This window comes from Ailuropoda melanoleuca, chromosome 4 (genome assembly GCF_002007445.2).
Source record: "Ailuropoda melanoleuca isolate Jingjing chromosome 4, ASM200744v2, whole genome shotgun sequence".
NCBI lineage: Eukaryota > Metazoa > Chordata > Mammalia > Carnivora > Ursidae > Ailuropoda > Ailuropoda melanoleuca.
The window spans coordinates 8,390,070-8,401,316 of NC_048221.1; the positions used below are offsets into that span (position 1 = coordinate 8,390,070).

Below are 11,247 nucleotides of genomic sequence, written 5' to 3' on the forward strand. Positions count from 1 at the left end.
GTGGGGTTCAGTCTTCCATATCTGGTTGTTTTCCAACTATCATTCTGCTACTGACTTCTAGTTTAAATCCACTGTGGTCTGAAAGCATACTTTGTAGGGTTTCTAGTCTTTACTTTTTTACAGGTGTGTTTTATGGCCTAGAATGTAATCTATCTGGTACTTGTTCCATGTTATCTTGAGATGAATGTCTTGAGATGAATGTCTATTCTGTTGTTGGTTGAAGTCATCTATAAATATCATCTAAGACCAGTTGATTGATGGTACTGCTGCCTTCAACAATTCATTTGCCAATTTTCTACCTGCTAGATCTGATGAGGGATGTTGAAGTCTTCAATTATAATTGTGGACTTGTCTATCTTACCTTGCAGTTCTGTATGTTTTGGATCAGTTATTTTGACAATCTGTTGCTTGGCACATAATATTAAGGTTTATTATGTTTTCCTGGGGAATTGGCACATTTACTAGTATGTAATGCCCCTCTTTCTCCCAGATAATCTTCCGTGTTCTGAAGCTGGCTTTGTGTGAAACTAACAGTTATTTAAAATTCATAGCCCGGTCGTTTAAAGTCTCTCCCATACCTGAGTCTTCTTTTGATAATTGCTTTGTCTCTTAATGTTTTCTCTTCCCTTTCAGTATGCCTTCCAGTTTTTGGTTGAAAGCCAGACACAGTGTATCAGTTAATAGGATTTGAGGAAAATAGGCCTTTAGTTGGGAGGGTTTATGTGTTCTTGAATAGGAGTTTAATGTTTATTGTGGCTGTAGGTATCAGGGACTTCAGTATGCTTCAGTGTCCTTGTATTTTTCTCCTCAGTGTGTTTGGCTACCCGAGCAACTCAATCTTAGGTAGAGTCTGTGTCTTGCAGCTGTTTTAATCCAATTCTTACATTGGTACCCTGCTGATATGATGCGTAGGTTTTTGGGAGGGAACACGTTCTATTATGTTATGATTAAACCTGTGATGTTTTGATGGCATAGAATCCCTCGACTATGAAAATCAGAAAAGGCTCTTGGCCTTTATTCCGCCCCTTCTGTCAAAGAGGAAAGGTGAAGAAGGCTGGAGTTGTGTAATTGCTCTTTCCCCAATCAGATAAAGCTTTGGCAAATTGGTTTTCTTTGGAGGATGGCCCAAGTTACAGAGAACAGAATGCATTGTGTACATATCAAAACATTTCCTTCTGTGTTCTGCATGAGGCAATTTTTTCTGATCTCACAGTGAGAACCTGGTTTGGCTTCTGCAGGAAGAATTTGAATTGCGGGGAGTACCTCAAGACTGTGTTCCCCAAACTACTTAATTCTCAAGGTAGTCAATTCTCGAGCAACTCATCTCTTATAGTTTGTGTTCCTATAGGTCACTGGATCGAGTGGCTTCCACTCCCAGTTCATTACTCAGAGGCACTTTAAGAAAGTAGGGCAAGTACAAGTGGGTTCAGGTGTCTGGATCAAGAGGGAGAAAGTGGGTAGAGCCTTTAACGTGTCAAGGAGTTGAGGCTGTGGGTTTTCAAAGTTTGACCCTCCTAACATAAGCACAAAAAGAAAAGGGGCATGTGTGAACCCTCTTAGTTTATTGTCCATTGTGGGCCAGGCTGGGTGAGTGGGTATATACTAAAGCCAGTAGTCAAACATCAAAAAAAGGAGTGTCTTTATTAAAGCTCGTTCTTTGATGATTGTTGACTGAATTATGCCACATTGTATTTACACAAATTTGAATTTGAATATGAATTTTATTTTAAAGATTTTATTTGAGAGAGCGAGCGAGCATGCCAGAGAGAGCATAAGTGAGGAGGATCAGAGGGAGAGAAGCAGACTCCCCACTAAACAGGGAGTCCAACACGGGGCTCGATCCCAGGACACGAGGATCATGACCTGAGCCGAAGGCAGATGTTTAACCGACTGAGCCACCCAGGTGCCCCTGAATATGAATTTTTAAAGTCACATGAAAATCACAAGCAACATGTTAGAATCAAGATGAGGAAAACTTGAAAAAAGCATCAGAATCTAGTCATCCCAAGGTTTTGGGAGAGATCCAGAAGTATCATGTCAGTAGGCTTCCAGAGCTCTGTTCAATGACTTTAGTAATGTTATTGGTTCTTTTCATTCATTGTCTCATTTGTTGAGTTATTGATGACACTTTGCCAGTGTTGTCTACATGCAGCAAGCAGTCTCTTTAAGGGAACGGAACTCTCCCTGCCTGCCCATAAACAGTCAAAAGCCAGGTAGTCATCGGTGACCACAGTTGCCCGTTTTCCTCCTTAGAAAACCTCTCAAACATTAGCTGTCTGCTACCTGTGCTTAGAGCGTTTGAGACATTTTTTGATTGGGCTCGGTGATGTTAATTTGTTGAATGACATCGTTTGTGCCCAGGATAGTGCCAGTGACTCCCACGACGTGAGTGCATGAGTGTAGTTGGTAGGAAATATTCCATTTGTGTTGAGATGGCCCTGAGGTGGTTCTGAAAGAGGGAGCCCCAAATGAAGTACTGACATGCAGGGTACAGAGTGCAGGTGATGTTGGGAGGAAGGTCCAGGGGTGGGATAGAAGAGTGTTGGCTGTTGGGCACGATTACAATAAATAAGGGCCTGTGAAAACGACCATTTTGACATAAATGTCAGATGTGGAAAGGCCTCTTCTCATAACCTGCCAGCAAACGTGATAACAAGAACAAAGTTATGGGCCCTAAAAACTGAGGGTTCAGTCTAACTAATGCCCTGAACAGCAGGAAACCCATTCAGAAGACAGCAGGTTTGTCTGAGTACACCGTTCTGGCTTCCGTGAGGGCTGTAGACTGGGCTTACAAGAGGCAAGCCCCAATGAATGCCTTTTTCAAGAGCCCAGTGTGTTTTTTCTTTCTTTTTTTGAGAAATGAGTTAGTTGATCACATCAACGTCTAGAATGTCTTAGTCCTTGCATTTTGGTTTCATCAGTGGCACATCTGAAAGAGTGAGTAATGTCTCTGCATATCTAGGGTCTGATCATAGCAAGTAGCCCTACACAGAGGACAAAGACTGTACCTATAAAAGAACGAACAGTACAACATGTACACACGAGGTAATCCTGAGAATGTATGCTGACTTGACAAAATGACAAAGTTGATCTGAAAACTCATAATTACAATGGGCTATTTTAATATCTGCTCTCAGGAAATGACAGACTCAGTATCTGTTAGCATACAAATTGTATTAAAACTGTTAATGTTTTCAGATTTTGAGAGCAAGCACAAATGGGGGAGAGAGGCAGAGGGAGGAGGGAAGCAGGCTCCCCACTGAGCAGAGAGCCCAATGCAGGCTCGATCCCAGGACCCTGGGATCATGACCTAAGCCAAAGGCAGATGCTTAATCAACATGGCCTAAGCCAAAGGCAGATGCTTAATCAACTTAGCCACCCAGGTGCCCCAGTTAATAAGATGTCTGAAGAAATGACTACAGAAGATTTTGTTTGACAAATGCATTGCTTTTAATCACATACAAACATACTTGAAAACATACTGAGGAATTATGCACAGCTGTGAGAAAAGAGAAACATCCATCATCTGCCTGATATGAGGAAGGTGCCAGTTCTCACAGGGAAGGACAGGGTCAGAGCAGTCACTGCACAGCACAGCAGAGGAACAAAGTCCAGGGTGGCTCTTGTGGACTGCGTCACTGTAGCTATCACAGTGGAATCAGGAATACACGGTCACTGGCAGTGTTACCAAGACAAGGTGTTTACTACACAAATTAGATCTTAAGTGAATAGTATAGAGGAGAGGAAAGTGAGCAACAGAGAACACTCCCAACCATGAAAGTTCAAATTAATTGGCTGGTGGGCACGTGGGGGCTGGCAGGAAAATCCAAACTGTGATGGATCTTTGATGTGGAACTTGTGAAGGTGTATGTGGAAACCTGCACCTCTGAGAAATGGAAGTCGAGCAGTTAACTGTGGTTTTGAGGACACTCCTGACTGGCAGGGCAAGGGATCAGGAAAACAGGCTGCAAGCAGGTATCCTCAAAGCTCCTATATGGCTTCTGTCTGTACGGTGGCTCTGAAACCTAATGCCTGCTGTACTCCTGCCTCCCAAGTCTCACGCAAAGGAGGCTACAGGTATAGAATCACAAAGGAAACAGAATCTCGAAAATGTCACATTACCCAGGTGACAAAACACAATTTAGGAGCGCCATCTCCAATTCTACATTTTATTATCCAATCATCATTCTGTCTTAATGCAAAATTGATGATTCAAATCTCAGCGAGAAGGATTGGCAAAGGCCAAAAGATGGAAATAATTGATCAGACTATACTTCATAATAAACTGCATGTTTACAAATTTATGCCATCTTTTTTATTAGCAAGGAAAATGGAATTAAGGCTCTTCTAGCCAAAGCAAGAACTGCTTTTCTCCTAAGAAAAATGGAATATATGATGGGTAATGGATATCCAGTAGCTGACACACAGGAGGCCAGTAGGAAAATCCCAACAAATACCAAAATGTCATTTATCGATAATTCGATTAAAACATTACATAAAAATTAAACCTATTTGCACATTCAGAAACCACCCATGGATCAAACTAACTCCAAAATGGAAAGAGAAAAATGTTAAATGATTTAAGGAGAAAGCAAATATCTATTAATTTTTAAACAACAGTAATAAGAGTACTTACAGAATTCTCTCACCTCAGTGTTCATTTTTGAAAGTAGTAAATATCCACAGTCCAGAGACCCACTTTAAGAATGAGGCAGTGATGATATATTTATAACTTTCATAGTGATTCTTTCATGTTAGTTTTCTGGAACATTTTACACGGATTAACTTGTATCAGACTTTCTTATATTTGTTGGATTTCTTTCCAGCGGGGGTTTTCACATGTAAGGATGAAGGTCAGTTGATGTTTTTCCCACACTGCTTACATTCAAGAGGTTTCTATTCAGTATGAGACCTCTCATGCCTTCGAAATGAGTTGGGACGACTGAAGGCTTTCCCACATTCTTTACACTTGTACGGTTTCTCTCCAGTGTGCATTCTCACGTGTCCTCGAAAAGTAGTGCGATAAATGAAGGCTTTTCCACATTCCTTACACTCATAGGGTTTTTCTCCAGTGTGCGTTTTCTCATGTGTTCGAAAGGACGTGTAACAGCTGAAGGCTCTACCACACTGTTTACATTCATAAGGCTTCTCTCCTGTGTGAGTTCTTTCATGTATTCGAAATGAACTGGGAAAATTGAAGGCTTTCCCACATTCCTTACATTTGTAAGGTCCGTCTCCAGTGTGCATTATCATGTGTGTTCGGACGCTTGAGGGAGAAATGAAGGCTTTCCCACATTCTTTACATTTATAGGGTTTCTCTCCAGTGTGCTTCCTCATGTGTCCCTGAAAGGTTGTGCGATAAATGAAGGTTTTGCCACATTCCTTACATTCGTAAGGTTTCTCTCCAGTGTGAGTTCTTTCATGTATTCGGAAGGAACTGGGCCAACTGAAGGTTTTACCACACTGTTTACATTCATAGGGTTTCTCTCCAGTGTGAGTCCTTTCATGAGAGCGAAAGGAACTGGGACAAATGAAGGCTTTCCCACATTGCTTACATTTATAAGGTCCATCTCCAGTGTGTGTTATCATGTGTGTTCGAATGCTTGACAGAGAAATGAAGGCTTTCCCACATTCCTTACATTCATAAGGTTTCTCTCCTGTGTGGATTCTTTCATGTATTCGCAAACCTAGAGGAGAACTGAAGGTTTTCTCACATTGTTTACATTCATACTGTTTCTCTGCAGTGTGAGTCCTTTCATGTCTTCGAAAGGAACTGGGACAACTGAGGGCTTTACCACATTGCTTACATTCATAGGGTTTCTCTCCAGTGTGATTTCTTTCATGTATTCGCAAACCCAGAGGGGACCTGAGGGATTTACCACACTGCTTACACTGATAGGGTTTCTCTCCAGTGTGAGTCCGTTCGTGGGTTCGCAATGAAGTAGAACAACTGAAAGCTTTCCCACACTCCTGACATTTGTAAGGTCCGTCTCCTGTGTGAGTTATCATGTGTCTTCGAAAAGTTGTGAGCCACGTGAAAGCCTTCCCACATTCCTGACATTCATAGGGTTTTTCTCCAGTGTGAGTCCTTTCGTGTCTGTGAACAGATTTGCGGTAACTGAAGGCTTTCCCACATTCCTTACACTTATATGGCTTCTCTTCATATTCGTGATACTCATATGGCTTATGTCCGGTGTGAGATCTGATGTGCCTATTTAGGGATGAATGACGCACGAAGACTTTTCCACACACACTACACTCACATGGTTTTACTCCAGAGGGCGTTTTCTTGTTCAGATTAAGATCTGGAGTCGGGGTGATGGCTTCTCCACACTGATGATCTTCAGGTGTTTTTACTCCAGAAGGACTTAGCTTGTTCAGATCAAGATCTAGAATTGGGGTGATGGCTTCTCCACACCGATGACCTTCAGGTGGCTTTACTCCAGAAGGCGTTTTCTTGTTTAGATTAAGATCTGGAGTCTGGCTGCTGGTTTCTCCACACTGATGACCCTCTTTGCTTTCACAAGGTTTTTCTACCATATGACTTCTGTAAAAAATGAGAAGTATATTATTGAGTTCTTAGTAATTCATAATATTAGCGTATTGGAATTACATTTTTATAATTTAGAGCAAAATGATTTCCTGCCCTTTCTGAACTGTTTGAAAATATACTGAATGTTCCGTACATAGGACTTGACCACAGCTATTATGTAAACAAAGATTATTAAACACACGGGGTTTCCTTGTGCTATTTCCAAGTGGACAGTTTTGCAAACACTGAACACCCATGTGACGTTTAAGTAAATATTTTCAGTGAAAAAAATTTAAGGATAAATTTGAATAATTTGGGTTTAATTTATTTAAAGATTTTATTTATCCACTGGGCGGGAGGGGGGAGAGAGAACAAGTAGGGGGAGTAGCAAGCAGAGGGAGAGGGAGAAGCAGGCCCCTGCTGAGCAAGGAGCCCAAAGTGGGACTCGATCCCAGGACCCTGGGATCATGACCCAGGCCAAAGGTAGACGTTTAACTGACTGAGCCATCCAGGCACCCCCGAATAATTTAGTTTTTAAAAATTCATGATATATAGTAGGATTCTCATGTGGGACACCGCGATATTGTGTGACTCACCTTAGTTCTCTCCCCTGGGTGTAGTATGTATCTTCAGTGTCATGATCTTTCCATTTTTTCTCTAAAATGCAGATGGAGAAAAATAACTCCACATTATCAGAAATTACAGAAAAATTACTAGATTTTAGGTCTATGATGGCCTTAGCTTACTCTAATGTAGTCTTTTCCCACATGTCAGAACAAGACTGATGGGCAAGAAATACCTGTTCTCTAATGGCCAAAGTTCAGTAAGAATGTCTTTACCTATTGAGGCCAGGTTTCTGAAGGTTTCCCGCATCACATCTCTGTAAAGTTTCTTCTGAGAAGAATCCAGTAAAGCCCACTCTTCCAGGCTGAAGTTCACAGCCACATCCTCAAATGTCACTGAGTCCTAAAACATCCCAAATACATTTACAGCAGCATACATGATTCTGACAGCACTGGGTTTATACTCAATTTATAGGAAGATTATGTATGATTCTCTGGTCTCCAAACATTTCTTTTATGTCTTGGTCCTGAGAAACTTCTGTTCACACTTCCTCATAAATTTAACAACATCATGAACACATGCAAATTATTTATTCGTCTTTACTGTGATCACTTTAAATGTTACTGTTCTCTAGTGGCAGGGTCTAGAGCACCTTGGAGAAATGAGAGAAATGCTATACACATGAAACAAGTATTATTTTAAGCACACTAATTCCTTTTGAGAAAAAGGCTCTCATCTCCTTCCTTCTTACCTACCATTTAACTCAGCACTCCATGATGTACGGGGTCAAATCTGCATGAGGTTTTAATGAATAAAACACAAGAACTGGAAGCTTGTTCTTCTAGTCCCATCACCAAACATGAGAGTCCAGGAGGCCTGTGGAAATGCAACTTGTAACAAGGATCAGCTTGCCTTATCGGCCTGAAGTACTCCAGGCCATCAGAAGTAGCCAGGTGTAGCTGGATAAATGAAAATATTCTTGTGAAGTGGACAGTTTTGCAAACACTGAACACCCATGTGACGTTTAAGTAAATATTTTCAGTGAAAAAAATTTAAGGATAAATTTGAATAATTTGGGTTTAATTTATTTAAAGATTTTATTTATCCACTGGGCGGGAGGGGGGAGAGAGAACAAGTAGGGGGAGTAGCAAGCAGAGGGAGAGGGAGAAGCAGGCCCCTGCTGAGCAAGGAGCCCAAAGTGGGACTCGATCCCAGGACCCTGGGATCATGACCCAGGCCAAAGGTAGACGTTTAACTGACTGAGCCATCCAGGCACCCCCGAATAATTTAGTTTTTAAAAATTCATGATATATAGTAGGATTCTCATGTGGGACACCGCGATATTGTGTGACTCACCTTAGTTCTCTCCCCTGGGTGTAGTATGTATCTTCAGTGTCATGATCTTTCCATTTTTTCTCTAAAATGCAGATGGAGAAAAATAACTCCACATTATCAGAAATTACAGAAAAATTACTAGATTTTAGGTCTATGATGGCCTTAGCTTACTCTAATGTAGTCTTTTCCCACATGTCAGAACAAGACTGATGGGCAAGAAATACCTGTTCTCTAATGGCCAAAGTTCAGTAAGAATGTCTTTACCTATTGAGGCCAGGTTTCTGAAGGTTTCCCGCATCACATCTCTGTAAAGTTTCTTCTGTGAAGAATCCAGTAAAGCCCACTCTTCCAGGCTGAAGTTCACAGCCACATCCTCAAATGTCACTGAGTCCTAAAACATCCCAAATACGTTTACAGCAGCATACATGATTCTGACAGCACTGGGTTTATACTCAATTTATAGGAAGATTATGTATGATTCTCTGGTCTCCAAACATTTCTTTTATGTCTTGGTCCTGAGAAACTTCTGTTCACACTTCCTCATAAATTTAACAACATCATGAACACATGCAAATTATTTATTCGTCTTTACTGTGATCACTTTAAATGTTACTGTTCTCTAGTGGCAGGGTCTAGAGCACCTTGGAGAAATGAGAGAAATGCTATACACATGAAACAAGTATTATTTTAAGCACACTAATTCCTTTTGAGAAAAAGGCTCTCATCTCCTTCCTTCTTACCTACCATTTAACTCAGCACTCCATGATGTACGGGGTCAAATCTGCATGAGGTTTTAATGAATAAAACACAAGAACTGGAAGCTTGTTCTTCTAGTCCCATCACCAAACATGAGAGTCCAGGAGGCCTGTGGAAATGCAACTTGTAACAAGGATCAGCTTGCCTTATCGGCCTGAAGTACTCCAGGCCATCAGAAGTAGCCAGGTGTAGCTGGATAAATGAAAATATTCTTGTAAAGTAGTATTTTTCCCTTGGGTAATATTTAATGCACTCTCAGCTTTTCTGTTCTCTGTGTCCCGAGCCAGGAAGTTACTCGGCAGTGAGGGCTCAGAGATCTCTACAAAAACCCTATACACGTGAGCCTCAGGGCTGCTTTNTTCTCTAATGGCCAAAGTTCAGTAAGAATGTCTTTACCTATTGAGGCCAGGTTTCTGAAGGTTTCCCGCATCACATCTCTGTAAAGTTTCTTCTGTGAAGAATCCAGTAAAGCCCACTCTTCCAGGCTGAAGTTCACAGCCACATCCTCAAATGTCACTGAGTCCTAAAACATCCCAAATACGTTTACAGCAGCATACATGATTCTGACAGCACTGGGTTTATACTCAATTTATAGGAAGATTATGTATGATTCTCTGGTCTCCAAACATTTCTTTTATGTCTTGGTCCTGAGAAACTTCTGTTCACACTTCCTCATAAATTTAACAACATCATGAACACATGCAAATTATTTATTCGTCTTTACTGTGATCACTTTAAATGTTACTGTTCTCTAGTGGCAGGGTCTAGAGCACCTTGGAGAAATGAGAGAAATGCTATACACATGAAACAAGTATTATTTTAAGCACACTAATTCCTTTTGAGAAAAAGGCTCTCATCTCCTTCCTTCTTACCTACCATTTAACTCAGCACTCCATGATGTACGGGGTCAAATCTGCATGAGGTTTTAATGAATAAAACACAAGAACTGGAAGCTTGTTCTTCTAGTCCCATCACCAAACATGAGAGTCCAGGAGGCCTGTGGAAATGCAACTTGTAACAAGGATCAGCTTGCCTTATCGGCCTGAAGTACTCCAGGCCATCAGAAGTAGCCAGGTGTAGCTGGATAAATGAAAATATTCTTGTGAAGTAGTATTTTTCCCTTGGGTAATATTTAATGCACTCTCAGCTTTTCTGTTCTCTGTGTCCCGAGCCAGGAAGTTACTCGGCACTGAGGGCTCAGAGATCTCTACAAAAACCCTATACACGTGAGCTGCTTCTCATTTTTTAGGACACATACAGAGGTGAAAAGGTGCTAGAAGAACTCTTTTTGGTCAAACTGTACCAGTGCACTCTGGCCCATGCTTGACAAATAGGTTAAGAACTGCAGATTGCAAGGGAGTTCACGGACATCCACAATGATCTGATGGTGAGTCTGTTCATGATTATTAAATACGTAAAGGATTCAGCAGTGCTTTCCTCCAAAAGAACATAAAATCTCCATTCTCCAATTTCAGGAGGAAGTTTCCTGACCAGCCACTCTAGAGGGAGCCATCTCATTTTCTCTCATTTATGAGCGGCGATGCAGTGCACAGAAGCACAACGGCCAACACCCGAGTACTGGATGACACCACGTACTGCCAAGAGGGTGTAAAAGAGTTCATTCCGTAACTGAGGTCTCTGGGAGGAAGGCAGGCCTCTCAAGCAGGCATGAAATAGCTTGAGAGAGCAGGGAAAAGCATGCAGACTTTTTTTTTTCCTGATGTTGTGAGTGGACTAAAGGTTCACACACAAGGGCAGATGCTTGTATGAACTGAACCTCTTGCCACGGCCAACGCAGGAACCGCTGGGCTTTCTTGCTGCCTTGGCTAGAAGTGGACCAAGGAGGAGGAAGGAGGGATGAGCTTCAAAGCTGTGAGCAGTCAAACATCAAAAATCAGAGTCAGTGACTTGGGGAGAAGTCTTGCCATAAACCCACCACTGGTGCAGCAACCCCACAATCAGGAGGGAAATCAAAATCCCAAGCTTCTCCCTGAGGAGTGAAGGTTCTGAACCCCACATTGGGTACCCCCAACTTTTAATTAAGACCTGAACTTGAAGAT

At 41.6% G+C, this 11,247-nt stretch overlaps 2 protein-coding genes across 2 annotated transcripts in view; both read right to left on the reverse strand.

Annotated features, from left to right (window-relative positions):
- Positions 1–3,426: 3,426 nt before the first annotated feature.
- LOC100478782 (zinc finger protein 791-like) lies at positions 3,427–8,064 on the reverse strand. The gene is made up of 4 exons (XM_019793332.2): positions 7,852–8,064; positions 7,372–7,498; positions 7,129–7,189; positions 3,427–6,547 (listed from the first exon to the last, which is right to left on the reverse strand). The coding sequence occupies exons 1-4, from the start codon at positions 7,852–7,854 to the stop codon at positions 4,897–4,899; spliced, it is 1,842 nt and encodes a 613-aa protein (XP_019648891.2). The 5' UTR covers positions 7,855–8,064; the 3' UTR covers positions 3,427–4,896.
- Positions 8,065–10,065: 2,001 nt separating this feature from the next.
- LOC117801854 overlaps positions 10,066–11,247 on the reverse strand; it is a 33,167-nt gene continuing 31,985 nt past the window's right edge. Inside the window, exon 3 of the mRNA XM_034657828.1 lies at positions 10,066–10,184. Within this exon, the coding sequence (XP_034513719.1) occupies positions 10,067–10,184 (118 nt within the window). The 3' untranslated portion in view covers position 10,066. The remainder of the gene's footprint in view (positions 10,185–11,247) is intronic.